At 42.6% G+C, this 17,154-nt stretch overlaps 1 protein-coding gene across 1 annotated transcript in view; it reads right to left on the bottom strand.

The window, feature by feature from the left end:
- The window catches only part of LOC126481665 (odorant receptor 43a-like), a 61,006-nt gene that overhangs the window by 27,649 nt on the left and 16,203 nt on the right, over nt 1-17,154 (bottom strand). Inside the window, exons 2-3 of the mRNA XM_050105593.1 lie at nt 14,169-14,268; nt 943-1,044 (exon numbers count right to left, since the gene is read on the bottom strand). Coding sequence (XP_049961550.1) covers nt 943-1,044; nt 14,169-14,268 — 202 coding nt within the window. The remainder of the gene's footprint in view (nt 1-942; nt 1,045-14,168; nt 14,269-17,154) is intronic.

Genomic DNA, 17,154 nt, shown 5'->3' with positions numbered 1-17,154 from the left:
ATAAGCGGATGAAGACTTTTTACATCTGTCTTTAATAGCGACAATCTAGAATCTTCGCAATATTGGTGTATAAACAGGATTATACTTACATAAACATAATTCAAATCGTACATGATCAGTTTGTTTACATTTGGGTCATAAATTACTCTTACATAAACATAACTTTAGAGTACAAGTGATGATTCGTTTATATTTGAGTAATACATTAGCTTAGATGAATAACTGACACATAGTCTTATCAGAGTGCTCTTCGTTTACATAAGAAATCTAAGTGAAGTGGGCAAATTGTTTACATAAGGAGAACAATGGGCCCATTGGACGAGAAATGCAATCCGTTCCCTTGCTTACAGACTGTAGATATGTGAGTATGTAAATTTGGGGAATGTTGATTCTTTCTTTCGTTTCTGCCTCTGTTTGAAAAATAGTCTTTCACTTATTATGTCCTTAGAGAAGGTTGTCTTTCTTTGCCGTCTTGCCTTACTAAACTTCCTGTGGTCTGTCAGTTCCATCGGTCAACTCACAAACCTTGTCTGGTTGTTGCTGGCAGCACTGCTGTATGATCCTCCTGTGATGAGCACACCTTTCACTGTTTGGAATGTTTTCTGGAGCAGGTGGGGCTACAAGTTCATCCATATGGGCTACCCAGTCTTCAGTCAAGGAAGTGGACGGTACCCCATATTAAAGACAGGTCGCAATTTGTATGTGTTCCTTAGTATAAATGAGACACTTAGCTTTTATTCCACTTTATTCTGCAAAGGTTAGCTCAAAACTTCCGGAGCTGCAGTGCGACACTCAGGCTTTGCGCCCAGATTCACTACTAGAATATGGGTCATTTACGGATTCGATTCGACTACTCTGACTAGAATATTGAGGTTTTAATGGTATCCCGCATACTGCTGTGAAATACGTGTGGAAAGGATGAGAAAGTGCTGCTCAGCTCACCTGTTCCCTCACGCTGTGCGCCCCCAGGCAGTAGAGCAGCAGTGGTGTGCTGACAGTGGGCGCCGAAGCCAGGCACTTCACCAGGTCTCCATTCTCGGAGCTCTGCCAACACACAGGTCTGTATTAGTACATGAGCAACTTCTGCTACATGCTCACATGACGATGTTCTTGTTTCCCATGAGTGCGTAACAGCTATATTGCCAGGTAACTGCAATGTTTTTTGTAATATCTTTGCTGTGAGTTGTTCCTCGTTAAGTGTGAGAGAGGGTCTTAAGACACTAATCTGATCAGGCTACATAAGCAATAAATAAATAAAGCAATTACACTGAGTTCCACAGACTAGTTAGACGATCGTAACAGATTAAATTTCATCATTCTGTCCTTCATAGTTGAGTGGCAATTCAATATTGGTTAGTTAATTGCATGTTCCATGGTCACTTTGTAATATATATCAAAATGACATGGAAAAATTTAGTTATTCCAGGATATAAACTTAATCTATACTTAAATATGGTTCAACTCTGAGAACTTACAAATGATTTCATGTAACAGAAAACAATATTTAGTTTAATTATGTGTGTAAGTAGTGACATTTTTGCACTAATTAAGCTACAATTGAGAACTTGATTTCTCCTGCACTCTTAAAGTTCCGCGAAAGTAGCCGGGTGATGCCATCGACAACCGCTGATATTTCGACGTGTACACACACTGTCATTTTCAACGCATAAATGGAACTCTTATTGATTTGTATCTACAGACTGATAGTTTTCACCATCCAGCTCGGCCTGAAGTGGTGCTTTGTACCTTCGATAACAGGTCCATGTCATCTCAGGCTCTAAGTGTCCATCGACCGAGTTTGCCCACTTCAGAGACACCTTTCGCCTGAATGGTTATAGTGAAAGCCAGATTAGACACGTGTTGCGCTACTGACAAAACGTGAATTGGGTGAGTAATGAAACTATCTAACTGGTAGCAAAATCTGTGGCCTTTTTATCCTATGCAGGTAGCATGTGAAAAAAGACGGCAGAGACATGATATGAAATACGTTATTCGAGGGTCATGTTAGATTATGGTAAAGGATGATAATGGTTTGCGTGAGATGTATGTCATACATTGGTCAGACCATCTCTTATGAGGAGGCCCGTTGTATTTAGCATAATTATCACACATCCTTACAACAGATGAGGAAATCTGCTATTTCAGAACACTGCCTCGGCGCTGGTTATTCTATTTAACATGACACGGAGATTCTGGCACTCAGTTACAGCTGTCGGGATAGTGTTATTAAAGAAGCAGTTGAGATTGACTTAGCAAGTGACTTTAAAATGGAAAACGAGGTTTTGCCTTTCAGGATATGCTCCGCTTACTGCAGTTTGAAATTTCCTTGTACAGCACTCGCTAGATACATTTTTGCACGTGTCGATATGTTGGCAGAAAATTTTTCCTAAGGGATATAAGAAGTTGCCCTTAAGAAACATGCTACCTGTCATCTACTTAATATCGTTAGGAAAGTTGTCAAAGAGTTTAGTACCATCACTGCTTATCCTTTTTTGAGTTAAACTCAATTTTTATGAAAACTAACTAACGCAATTTATTCATCTATTAGTGTAATCATCGATCGAAACTCTGATAGACTGTTTACAAAAAATATCATCAAAATGAGTACTCTGATGGTGCAGTTAAGGCAGCTGACTCTTTAAACAGTTTTCTGCAAGATGATTACTAGCCCTGCTAAATCACAACAAACACTATAGGATAATAAAGATGGATACACAATTATCACTTGACAGTTCTGAAAAGTAGTCTATGCCAGGTCGTCATGAAGCTGCAGCGACCGAGCGAGGTGGCGCAGTGGTTAGCACTCTGGACTCGCATTCGGGAGGACGACGGTTCAATCCCGCGTCCGGCCATCCTGATTTAGGTTTTCCGTGATTTCCCTAAATCGCTCCACCGAGCGAGGTGGCGCAGTGGTTAGACACTGGACTCGCATTCGGAAGGACGACGGTTCAATCCCGCGTCCGGCCATCCTGATTTAGGTTTTCCGTGATTTCCCTAAATCACTCCAGGCAAATGCCGGGATGGTTCCTCTGAAAGGGCACGGCCGACTTCCTTCCCCATCCTTCCCAAATCCGATGAGACCGATGACCAAGCTGTCTGGTCTTCCCCAAACCAACCAACCAACCAACCTAAATCGCTCCAGGCAAATGCCGGGATGGTTCCTTTGAAAGGGCACGGCCGACTTCTTTCCCCGTCCTTCCCTAATCCGATGAGACCGATGACCTCGCAATTTGGTCTCTTCCCCCAAAACAACCAACCAACCAAGCTGCAGCGACACACCAAAAGCAGGACCAAATATTCCATGGTGATGCAACTCATGCACAGCATCAGCAGAGCAGGCACCAGAGCACAGCAGGATAAAGAGTTCATGCTTGCAAGCTGGCTGGTTTTATTTCCTAGATGACATCATGGGCGCCAATCATTGGCCGTTGGTGAAGTTTTTGTCAGCGTATATCGTAGATTGTTGACTTCGCTGTCTGAGGACTTAGATATAGCACCCCTCTCTCCTTAACTGGCTGTATTGTCGAAACTGTTCCACTGAGTAGCGTCATCACTGTACTGGTATAGGGTGGGGGCTTATGGGTCGGCAAGCAGTATAGGGGTTTGGTGTGTATATCGACATCAGCAGGTTTTTGTGGTTTGGCAGTGCCCTTTACTTGCAGTGAGGGCGCTGTCATTAGGCTATAGCTGGCTGGTGCTAATATCTCAGTCTTGCTGACCTGCTGGGATCATTGTTGCTGGAGGTGGGATGGGGTCCCACTCCACAGGGGACCTGCTTCGATATCACTGGACCTGTGTGTGTTGGTCTGTCTCTATTTGCCGTTTAAAGTTGTACAGAGCTGGTTCTGGGTCCAGAGGTGGTTGGCTGAAGGTGTAAGCCGGTAGCCATGGTGTAGCTGGTTTGCATACTGACCAGCATGGCGCACTGTCATCCAATGCGGATGTCTGTCTTCCCTGGGCTGCTCTGGTGGCACCTGATAGGCACTTTTAAGTCTTCCAAAGATGCAAGCCTGCAACTGTATGCCTAGAGAGTAGGGGTGGGGGGAGGGTATGGCACAGTTGGAGTGATTCGGGTCTGTTGGAGGCTGGAGGACATTCCAAAGTGTCCAGTATCGGCAGCTGACATCGGTTCCGCCAGAGGGCGTCTCTGGATTGCCGTAGTTCTGTAAGAGACCAGAAAGTCGGTCATAAGCTCCGCTTCGGATTTGACTAGCTTCATTTTTCGCATTCACTCATTGTGGTGTCCTGCATCCTATCCAGCGCCGGATTGGGACTGGTACGGTTCTTCTCCAGCTTCATGGAGAATCATAACTGCATGTAAGCTATTACTACAGTTGAATCACACCTACAATGGCATTTTAAAGCTACTGCCGATTCCCTCCTTCCCCGCTCCCTCCTCGGAAGGAATCCGTTTACTCCTACTGTCTTCATGAGATATATACTGGATGGTGAAATGTGACATCGTTTCTCAAAGTGTTTGTATATCGTGTAAATCAGCCAGCCCAGTATTTACATTAGTGGATGTAGAAAACCACATATAGGCTGGCTCGAACGTTGACCCCCTTCCTTAATCTGGAAGGCAGATTCATTCTTTCATATCCTGAAAGTGTGCACTTTAATGTGCTCAGCTTTCTGGGCTGTTTATTATTTTTTGCATCTGCACTTAAAGGAGAGGACGAGCGGCTCAAATTCAGTCCTAGAGGCTGAGTGAAATGACGCTGTTGTCAGGTGCGTTATGCTACCCACAAACCTTAGAAACATGCTACTTGAGAATCGAGAACCATTGTCCGAAACGATTGTTTCTGGGGCCCCTTCGACAGCGAATATTTTTCTTCAAGGCTGTCGTGTACAATATTCGAATCACATATGTGAATTTGGAGTATGCGTTGGTGACAATGAGCCAAATCCCTCAAAGGTATGGACCGATGAGGTCCACATGTATGGACTCCCACGGGCCCTACAGCACTGGTTAGGTATGAAACTGTTGCAGAGGTGCTGAGTGGATCGAACTGTAGGTCACACAGCAGCCGGCTGTCGTCTCAAAGTCCAGCATAATGGCTGGCCAATAGGTATGCCGCCTTATGAGCGCTTTCATGCGTGTCATCCATCAATGGACAGCATTAGTGAGGTTGATGACATGATGATGCAGTGGCGGTGGAATGGACACCCGGCAGTCGTCGTCGTCTATTGTCAGCATCAGTGTTCCCTGTACCATGTGGAGCCTATTTTTCAGAGAAAAGTGTCTTTGTAGTAGGAAGAGAGGCATCAAGCCTACATTGGCGAATGTATCCCATCATTTGCTTTAAAAGAGTGTTCTCAGCCATGTGATTTGCATTTACAGCTGCTGTGAGGGGAAAATCTTGTAGATGTTTTGCAGAATGTCATCAGTTTGGAAACATAACGTTTCCTGTGAATCAAATGTTGGGTCTGGCCCGGAAAATAGTATGAATAGGGTATCGGCGTAGCAAGTTGCGCTGTTGACCGGTAGTGAATTGTATAAGTAGAGCGCCCATCATTGCAAGCAAGACGTCGGGTAATTTTTTAGGAAGATGGTTCTTAGGCCTGAACTAGGCAATCAGTGGTTTCTGACGAATCGTGAAGTGGAATATTGTGCTGTGAAGAATCATATGGAATTTCTAAACGCCAAGTCGGATCGCAAGGACTTTTTTATCGGTTTTAGGATAGTTTATCTGTACTGAAGTTAGCGCTTTAGTGAGAAAGGACTGTCCTGATGACATGTTGAGAGGTGACAGTAGCTACGATAAGGTGTTTTGACGGTGACGCGAGGCACTGAGTGCACTTTAGATATTGTTTTAAGTTTTGAAAACCTTCTGACACTGCTGTGAACATATTTCCTTCCGTAAAATATACAGAGGTCTGGCTATCTGGGAGTCAATTTTTATGAATTCTGCATAGTAATTGATTTTTCCAAGAAAAGACAACATCTTTTAAGTTAGCAAGCAGTTGAATTTCTACGGTGGCTTGCACTTGTCACAGAGTTGGTTGTAGTTCTGTACTATACAATATATGACACAAGTACTCAACTTGCTCTTGAAAGGATTCATACTTTCGTAGTTTGCACTTTACTTCATTTTGATGTAATATCTAGAAGAGAAAGTTTGCAAGATGCTGCTCTCTTGTAGCACCTATCAGAAATACATCGTCCACGTAGTTTACCGTATTCGGAACGTTTTTAGTCAACTGCTCCAAGAAACCTGGAATTCCATATAGCAACCTGTTACGTCTGGTGGATGTTGCAGATAGGCTTAGGATAAATCGTACTCGCCATTTCATACTATTGACATGAGCTCTTCTGGCCTTGGGATAAACGTCGTTTTCTGATTGCGAATTTACGGTTGCTTCAAAGTCAGCACTGTCACGGAAGGAATCATTCCGTTCGCGTGCAACTACCGACGGAGTTGCCAATTGTCTTGACGTGATGGGTGTGAAACTGCCTTGCACCACACGTTCTGATTCTACCCTGAGGATATCTTCTGGCAGTGATACAGATCTAGCGTAGAAAGATGCTGCAGAAGGCTGTATAAGTCAGTGTGAGATACATAGTTATTCACAGATCCTAAGTTTGATGGAATTGCATCTGATAATTCAATACATAACGTATTAAGTTCATCGAATAGTACTACTGCTGATACAATGTTCATGTTATGAAAAATCGTCCACTCTTAAAACTTTTGTGCACTAGGTGAACCAGTTTAGAAAATGCAGCTGAAGAAACATCGACGAAAAGACAGAAAGCACCAAACTGAAGAAAATTTGCAATATGTAATGAAGAATTAAGAGCACCTTGAAAAGAGAAACAAAAAGAATGTGAACAACTGCGCAAGAGCACACTAAAAGCTGGAAACCACTATAAACAAAAACTAGATTACCCTGGACAGTTTGTACGATAGAGTCATCAATAATCTTGAGATAGTTTCAACTCCCACAATGGCCATGATAAACATGAAAGAAAAACTTAAGTATACGATGTAATGAGACACACAAGCCAGCCAGAAAAAAATACAACAAACTGAATATATTTGAAAAAGATCAATGGTACATTCATTGTAAAGACTTACGGACCAAACTGGGTTGCTGGGAATGCTGTGTCATTTGATAAGGAAAACAAAAGTAAATATTGACAATACAACAATGCATGAACTACAAAAGAAGCTAATAATTTCAAATAGAAAACTGCAGAGAAATATGGAATAAATGTGCAGCTAATCAAATGTGCAGGAAATCTATTTCCTTTTTCCTTGCAGGTTTTAGTATTTTATTTATACTGCCTGGCAAAAGTGTAAAATTCCAAGTTCGTGGAACAAGGAGGAAGTTATTTCCGTGTGCAAAACGGGAAATGAAGGTGAGTTTGGAAACTACGGAGGCAGTGTTCTGTTGAAGCAGTCATACAAGATCAACTAAAAAATTTCGAATATTGGACTTACGGTTCTAGCTGAAGCCCAAGGAGGATTTGGGAAAGGACGTTCGTGCATTGACAATTTCTTTACAATAAAATGACACATAGAAAAACAAAGGCAATTTAATCTTGTGATCCATATCGCCTTGTCGATCGAGTTGATCGAAATAAATTATGTGCAATAATGATTGATAGTAGCTTCCCACCATACTTCATATGGGCAACAAAAGCTTATATTGTTAAATAAAAATAGTAAGGAGAGAAAATAACGGATGAGATAAAATCAACCCCGTCTTGTTAGCATTTAAATTGGCAATGGCCTTAAAACCTGGAAATCAAATAGTTATTCAGGAATTAAATTAGATAAACGGACTAACCTAAATAACTTACAATTTGCAGATAACAAAATAATAATACAAGAAAATGAAGACGACATTCTATTAGCAGTACATTGGCTAAACCAGATATGTGCAGAATTAAAAACAAAGTAACTGAACGAGTGTCACATTTTAAACACGTGGGCTGCGATAAGGGCTATAATTACGAAAGTGATATAAATGACAATGTGTACAAATTTTTTTTCAATATCTAGAAGGACAAAAATTGACACGACAGAAAAATTAAATTTTATAAAACTACGGCGGTAACATCACTGCTGTACGGAAACGAGAGTTGGATAAATGAAAGAAAAGTGACAGCAAAAACAAATAGCAAAGACGAGATTCTTGAGGGGAGTGAAGGCTTTAACAAGAAGAGAGTTACTATGTGAAGACGCGTATCTTTGTTTGGAAAACGACGATGGCCTCCTGTGATGGTACAACTAAGAAAGTAATCAAACGCCGTTACTGTGCATTTACCGAGCAAAAATATGCGGTGCTTGCTGTAGGATTGTCGCTTTTGTGATGTCGGCTGATCAGGCGGAGAAACAGTCTGACTGTAGATGACATGATATATGATAGAAACTGGTGGACCAGTACCAACAAGCAATATTATTAACTGGTTATTGATCGTTAATGGCAGAGAATACATTTGTGGCTGTGCTGTGAAAGGGCTCAGCTGCGGCTGTAGTGTGTTTATGCTGAGGCGGCGTTGTTCGTGCAACGCGATGTGGCCTTCGCAGAAACGAGGCTAGTTGCTACGATATGTGTCTGATGCTCGTAAAGCTCAGAGAGCAAACAATGGATTTCTGAAAATTCTAAACACTCGGGTGAGAGGACGTATCTATTACAGAAGACTCATTGTAGATAGCAGAAAATCGCGCTGCTTAGCCCTGTCGGTTACACTGACAACCTGGGATTGGAGCTGCAAAAGTCTGTACGAGGCGCAGTCGTCATCTTCTGGATGAAATGGTGCGAAGGTGGTGGTGGACGCTTTTCTAGCTTGAAGAGCTGCGGTAGCATAAGATGCCGCTGTTCTATTATTCGCAGTTTCAGCCTTTGTTGTTCCTGTTGTCTTTGATATTGTACGACGATTTGTTCTTATTCTTGTCCTTGTTGTGTCTGCTGTTGTGACTGAAGTCAGAGCCGTTCCTTTTGTTGTTGTTCTTGGTGTGCCTGCTGTTGACGCCATGGTTTCATGAATTCTGGATTCATTACCACTAAAGTTGTTGACAAACACGATGAGAAGAATCCAGATACTCTGTGATCACGCAAGACCATCAGCATCATTGTATTCGCACTTCACAGAGTTGTCCAACTGAAGTCCAATAAGCAGGCCGATCACGTATGCTCAGTGTCAGAGAGGTAGATAGTAAAGCAGAGTACTATACAAATCAGTTCATGATGGGAAGGCAGTCGCTTTTATTTCCTGCATGACATCGAAGGCTAGGCCTATGATTGCTTGCAGGCGTTTCTTATCGGCCAAAGGTGAAGTCTCCGACAGCATATGTCACAGAATGTCAACCTCGCTGTCTGACGACACAGATGTAACGATGATCGACGGCATGCACTGTATGTTATTCTTATTTGTGCAATGAAGATATCCTTTTTTTAAAAAAATGAGTTACCTCTGAAAACAATTAAACGTAGTATTATTCAATAAAAATAAGCAAAGTATGTTTACCTACTGATTGGTTCCTATTAAAGGTTTTGCAATAATATGACGTGAAAAAGTCATTCAACTGAGTTGTTTGAGAAACTGTAAATTCTAGTTTTCCCAGCATAAATTCTCATCAATTAAAAGAGATTAAATTTTGTGCCTGAACCCTAACTGCTTTCAATAGTGGTGTCTCTGCCCCGTATCCGAATGAACAGCTTATCCAAACTGACTACACATCATAATTGGAGAGTCCATTCGAAGCTTTTACCTTGCTACTAACTAGATAAAGGAAAGGCAAACCTACGTTTCTAGCATTTGTAGACTTACAGAAAGCTTTTGACAATGTTGGCTGGAAAACTCTGATTCAAATTCTGAAGGTGGCAGGGGTAAAATACAGGGAGTGAAAGGCTATTTACAATTTGTATAGAAACCAGATAGCAGTTATAAGAGTCGAGGGGCATGAAAGGGAAGCAGTGGTTGGGAAGGGAGTGCGACGGGTTTGTAGCCTATCCCCGATGTTACTCTATCCGTATATTGAGCAAACAGTAAAGGAAACAAAAGAAAAGTTCGGAGTAGGAATTAAAATCCATGGAGAAGAAATAAAAACTTTGAGGTTCACCGATGTCATTGTTATTCTGTCAGAGATAGCAAAGGACCTGGAAGAGCAGCTGAACGGAATGGACATTGTCTTGAAAGGAGGATATAAGATGAACATCAACAAAAGCAAAACGAGGATAATGGAATGTAGTCGAATTAAATCGGGTGATGCTGAGGGAGATAGATTAGGAAATGAGACACTTAAAGTAGTAAATGAGTTGTGCTATTTTGGGAGCAAAATAACTGATGATGGTCGAAGTAGAGAGGATATAAAATGTAGTCTGGCAATGGCAAGGAAAGCGTTTCTGAAGAAGAGAAGTTTGTTAACGCCGAGTATAGAATAAGTGTCAGGAAGTCGTTTCTGAAAGTATTTGTATGGAGTGTAGCCATGTATGGAAGTGAAACATGGACGATAAATAGTTTATAAAAGAAGAGAATAGAAGCTTTCGAAATATGGTGCTATAGAAGAATGCTGAAGATTAGATGGGTAGATCACATAACTAATGAGGATGTATTGAATAAAATTGGGGAGAAGAGAAATTTGTGGCACACCCTGACTAGAAGAAGGGATCGGTTGGTAGGACATGTTCCGAGGCATCAAGCGATTTAGTGTTGGAGGACAGCGTGGAGATTAACAATCGTAGAGGGAGACGAAGAGATGAATACACTAAACAGATTCAGAAGGATGTCTAAACAGATTCAGAAGGATGTAGGTTACAGTAGGTACTGGGAGATGAAGAAGCATGCACAGGATAGAGTAGCGTGGAGAGTTGCATCAAACCAGTCTATGGACTGAAGTTCGCAACAACAACAACTAACTGTAGTATTGTACGACAATATGTTGTTGAACCTAATCATCTTCTCATCATGATCTGGGAGCCCATTAATTACCGGGTACACCTTTGTTAGCTTTAACCTTCATCTACAAAGAAATTATGAATCGGTGCATTACATAAGATACTGTAATGTAAGCCAGTCCTATGCTCCTTGTTCAAAACAGAGATGGTGTTAGGCACTGTCCTCTGTAGACAGAAAATCTTTTATTTGTCAGAATTTCATTCGATTGTTCCTATAAATGTACACAAATAGTTAACTTTATGGATTTTTGGGTTTCCCAAAATGTTATTCAACTTCGCTGGTTCCATACGTCCATGAGGTCTGACAGTGATAAGGGACCTGCACTGCAGCATTCAGTAGGCTGATAAAGAGGACAAGTCAGGAAAAGAGAAACATACTGACTTTCAGTAACCCTTCTATTCCAGTATGAAACCGCAAACGTATGGCTTATGGCCTGATGCTTTTATTCGCTGCTAATCGCTCACATGATACCGTGATAAGAATTCCTCCGTTACAGGGTACTGTATGTTACACAGAGTGATTTTTAAACCTATATAAATTATAGTTTGGACAAGAAGAGAATAGAAGCTTTAGAAATGTGGTGCTACAGAATAATGCTGAAGATTAGATGGGTAGATCATATAACTAATGAGGAGGTATTGAATAGAATTGGGAAGAAGAGGAGTTTGTGGCACATCTTGACTAGAAGAAGAGATCGGTTGGTAGGACATGTTTTGAAGCATCAAGGGATCACCAATTTAGTATTGGAGGGAAGCGTGGAGGGTAAAAATCGTAGAGGGAGATCAAGAGATGAATACACTAAACAGGTTTAGAAGGATGTAGGCTGCAGTAGGTACTGGGAGATGAAGAAGCTTGCACAGGATAGAGTAGCTTGGAGAGCTGCATCAAACCAGTCTCTGGACTGAAGACAACAACAACAACAACAACAACAACAACAAACTCTAGGGATTGATCGATGAGAGGACACGGAACAAGAAAGGTCTAATGAACTTATGTCTAGAAATGCATGGTTTCCGTGTTAGAGACTATTTATGCTATCATACATTGTTACAGATACTGTGGTGTAATACGCGCTATACCATGCAGCCACAGTTACAGTATGTCTTGAAAATGGTTTCCAATTGTCCCAACGCATGCGTGTACCCCGTAGCATGTTCTGTCTCATACATTCCATTGGCCATGCTGCATCTGAACAGTCTCAATGGCAACATGAATACGCTGCTCCAATGTCTCTACATCTGGTATGGGCTCTGCATACACGATACTTTTGAGATGGCCTCTTCAACAGAAATCGCACGGGTTGAGATCCGATGAACGAACAGGCAATGCGAGTGGACCCCCTCGTCCGATCCATCGACCAGGGAAGACACAATTGAGATGCATCCGGATGTTAACGGCGAGGTGGGCTGGAGTACCACATGTAGCAACCACATAACCCTTAGAATCATCAGTGGCACTTATTATAGCAAGGGAGACAAAGTCACCCACAAGAAACGCCGATAGTTCCGGTCTATTGGGTAATGTGGAAGGAAGACTGGTCCCAAAATACGGTCAAAAAATGGTTCAAATGGCTCTGAGTACTATGGGACTTAACTTCTGAGGTCATCAGTCCCCTAGAACTTAGAACTACTTAAACCTAACTAACCTAAGGACATCACACACATCCATGCCCTAAGCAGGATTCGAACCTGCGACCGTAGCGGTCGCGCAAAATACGGTCACCAATTATCCCGGCCCACACCTTCTGAATGCACCAATGCTAATGATTCACTGTCACCATACCAAGGCGGATCTGTTTACTACTCCACAGATGACTGTTTTGATAGTGAAGATACCACTCCGCGTAGATGTTGCGTCATCTGTGAATAGGATGGATGGCAGAGATTCCAAAATCGTGGTTGCCTGGTGAAGAAACTGTTCCCGATGTGGAAAGTCTGTCGCTAATAAGCCCTGCACACGCTGTAAGTGATAAGGATAGTAACAACTGTCATGGAGAATGATTCACACGGCCGTCTGGCTTACCCTGTAGTGGCGGGCCGACTGCCTGGTACTGACACGGAGGACGCCTTCCACGGTGTTAATCACATTTTCCTCCATGTCTGGTGTCCGAACATTTCGGGTACGTCCTTCATGATTCCCTGCTTTCTGAAACGACTGTGTTTCAGACAAACGGCGAAACACTGTTGCAAACATTGAATGCTGTGTTTGCTGTCGGCGGGAATATGTCTCCTGATACAACCTTGCTGTCTGCCGCCCGTTGCCATTTGTCTTTCCGTGAGTAAAAACCATGTCGGCAAGCTCTCGATTCGAGTACGGGACCATTGTGTACAGCGCTGTATCACCTCCACTACAAGGTGAGTCAGTCCGATTCGAGTACGGAACCATTGTGTACAATGCTGTATCACCTCCACTACAAGGTGAGTCAGCAAGAGAAGTGAATCGGACACACCGTTACCAATTACTACGGCAGGAGAGGGCGCTAGGGCATGACGTACAGGGAACAGTACCACCCTCTAAGAGGAAAGCAAGCATACTTTAGCTGTAGCTCCATGGTACAGCGCGTATTAGACCACAGTCTCTGTAACAAAGTATGACTGAATAAATGGTCTCTAGCATGGAAACCAAGCATTTCTGTCCATAAGTTGGTTAGATCTTTTTTGTTCCGTATCCTGTCATCGATCAGTCCATAGAGATTCTACAGGGTGGAAAAAAATCACCCTGTACGTGTGCTGTTTTGGTGCACCAGTCCTTCGTAAGTATTACATATTACTCTTTCCAGCTGCCTTCCAATGAAGACATATCTGATTCCCATTCGGAAACTTCAGACCAGTTGTTATGGTCACCTTTGTATCACAAGGCAAAGTAGACTGCGGTACTATGAAGGCTCCCTGAAACTTTCTATTTACTAATTCTGATTTGAATTTCCAAGTAACCGCACTTTTCGCAGAAGAAAAAGACCATTTCAACAACACTGATTTCTTAGAATTAAATTTAACTGACGGGTCACTTGCCAAATGCCCTTGCAAACAATAAGAAATCTCTATATGCAAGGAAACAAGTGAGAAATAATTGAAATGTTTCTTGAAACGATTTGCAGCCCACATGTGCTGCCATCTTTTGGTGTGCATTGAAGTGACATCAAGATTTCTTGACTAATTTGTTGATATTTTTATAGTAACTTATAACAAAGTTTTATATCTTTAATGAAGTCCTATTTACATATTGTATAGTGGTGCTTGTCAAGCAAATTCATACTTACAGATGCGGCTGGAAATATCAGCATGATGCCGCTGAGCATCCCATGAATAAATTGCATCGTTGCAACGGGGCTCATTACGCTTTCTAAATGCTTGACAAACCTGAAAAAGAGAATATCTCTTAATGCAAGAGGAAGTAAATTGCAGGAAAAAAATTCGCAACACAACACCGAGGGCAGGGGTGGAGATCTGCTGTGTTTTCTGATGAGAGGTGGTCCTGCCTCGGTGTCAGTGGTGGCCCTGTCTTGGTTAGAAGGAGGCCAATCGGGGGCTTGCAACCTACCTGTCTATGTGCTAGACGCACTGGGTGTAACCTGGGGTTATGGTCTGGGGTGCGGTTTTGTATGAAAGCAGGAGAACTCTCGTTGTTATCCCACGCACCCTGACTGCAAATTTGTACGATAGTCCAGTGATTCGACCTGTTGGGCCGCCATTCATGAACAGGCGTTTTCCAATAGGACAACGCTCGCCCACATACCGCTGTTGTAACCCAACGTTCTCTAGTGAGAGTCGACAAGTTCCCTTGACCTGCTCAATCATCAGGTTTGCCTCCAATCGAACGTATGTGGGACATTGTCGGACGATGACTCCAGCGTCATCCACATATAGAGTTAACCGTCCTTGTATTGACCGAGTAAGTGCTCCAGGCATAGAACTCCATCCCATAAACTGACATATGGCTTCTATGCAACACAGTGCATGCACATTTGCATGCTTGCATTCAGCGGTCTGGCGGTAACAGGTAACACCGGTTATTTAAGTACCAGCATTTCACATTTGCAATGACTCATATCGCGCTTACATTAACCTGTGTTCTTGCAATGTTAGGAGGAGGATATTAGAGTTTAACGTCCCGTCGACAACGAGGTCATTAGAGACGGAGCGCAAGCTCGTCTTAGGGAAGGATGGGGAAGGAAATCGGCCGTGCCCTTTCAAAGGAACCATCCCGGCATTTGCCTGAAGCGATTTAGGGAAATCACGGAAAACCTAAATCAGGATGGCCGGAGACGGGATTGAACCGCTGAAATGTGTTACCTCATCATCATCATCATCATCATCAGTTAAGACTGATTATGCCTTTCAGCGTTCAGTCTGGAGCATAGTCCTCCTTATAAAATTCCTCCATGATCCGCTATTCAGTGCTAACATTGGTGCCTCTTCTCATGTTAAGCCTATTACTTCAAAATCATTCTTAACCGAAGCCGGCCGAAGTGGCCGTGCGGTTAAAGGCGCTGCAGTCTGGAACCGCAAGACCGCTACGGTCGCAGGTTCGAATCCTGCCTCGGGCATGGATGTTTGTGATGTCCTTAGGTTAGTTAGGTTTAACTAGTTCTAAGTTCTAGGGGACTAATGACCTCAGCAGTTGAGTCCCATAGTGCTCCGAGCCATTTGAACCATTTGATCTTAACCGAATCCAGGTACCTTCTCCTTGGTCTACCCCGACTCCTCCTACCCTCTCCTGCTGAACCTATGAGTCTCTTGGGTAACCTTGTTTCTCCCATGTGTGTAACATGACCCCACCATCTAAGCCTGTTCGCCCTGACTGCTACTTCTATAGAGTTCATTCCCAGTTTTTCTTTGACTTCCTCATTGTGGACACCCTCCTGCCATTGTTCCCATCTACTAGTACCTGCAATCATCCTAGCTACTTTCATATCCGTAACCTCAACCTTATTGATATGGTAACCTGAATCCACCCAGATTTCGCTCCCATACAACAAAGTTGGTCGAAAGATTGAACGGTGCACAGATAACTTAGTCTTGGTACTGACTTCCTTCTTGCAGAAGAGAGTAGATCGTAGCTGAGCGCTCGCTGCATTAGCTTAGCTACACCTCGCTTCCAGTTCTTTCACTATGTAGCCATCCTGTGAGAATATACATCCTAAGTGCTTGAAACCGTCCGTCTGTTCTAACTTTGTTCCTCCTATTTGGCACTCAATCCGTTTAAATCTCTTTCCCACTGACATTACTTTCGTTTTGGAGATGCTAAAACGAAACCTAGACAAATGTTTTCGCAAAATTTCGTTACCCTACATTAATTATTTTTTGGTGTTACGAGTTTTTTTCGGGCAGTATATATCATAACAACGTTCCAAGTAAATGTGTGAACTGGTAAAGCGATTGAGGATCTCTACAACGCAAGACCGATGTTGGACGATAGAACGAAAGCTAGCCGGTATTATAAGTCATCTTCCAATGAAATCTCGGAGGCGTCATTATGGGATCCTTACTTTTCGTAGACAATTCTTTATGCAACTGTGCTGTCCAGGGACGACATAGAATTCTTCAACATAGCTTTATTTTTGTCTGTTACTCTGCATTACCGCTCAAATTTCACAAAATACCTTACTGGACTGGCACTCCTGTAAAAAAGGATACAGCACAGAATCATCTTACTAGCTGGCGAACTGTTGCAGAATAAATGTTCCGCTTTATAGTGGTTTTGCGTTGTTGGGAAACCTCCTGAAACACTAAGATCGTGTGCCACGCCGGGACTTCAACCCAGGTGCTTGGCTCTCGCAGTAAATGCTTCTATTCAGACGCCACTCCGAACTCTTCTTGCTAACTTGCCATCAAAAGGTGAGGATCTGGGTTCAAGTAGTTGCACGGCACACTGTTTCAGTCTTCCAGAATGTTTCATAGACGTGAAAACTTCGCTGCTGAGTGAAGATTCGTTATGAAATATCCCTCGGCTGTGATCACCACCAAGTGTAACACGCTACGATCTGTCTGTCAAATATATATTTATCCACTTAAAAATCTACTTAGATCTTTCTTTTTCTTTTCTTTATTTTTGTACATATCTTGCTACAGGTTTCAACTGGCGGCTGTCCATAGAGTCCTGTTCGGAGCATCTTCCTTTGTCTGCATCTTCGTCCTGTTCTAATGTCGTCCATCGCTCCAATTCGCTTCCTACCTTTTCCTCTCATTCCTTCCACATTTTCCACTAAAATTCTTTGTTGCAGACAATTGCTACGCAATATATGT

The sequence above is a fragment of the Schistocerca serialis genome, chromosome 5 (genome assembly GCF_023864345.2).
Source record: "Schistocerca serialis cubense isolate TAMUIC-IGC-003099 chromosome 5, iqSchSeri2.2, whole genome shotgun sequence".
NCBI lineage: Eukaryota > Metazoa > Arthropoda > Insecta > Orthoptera > Acrididae > Schistocerca > Schistocerca serialis.
This window is presented reverse-complemented; position numbering and strand designations above follow the sequence as displayed.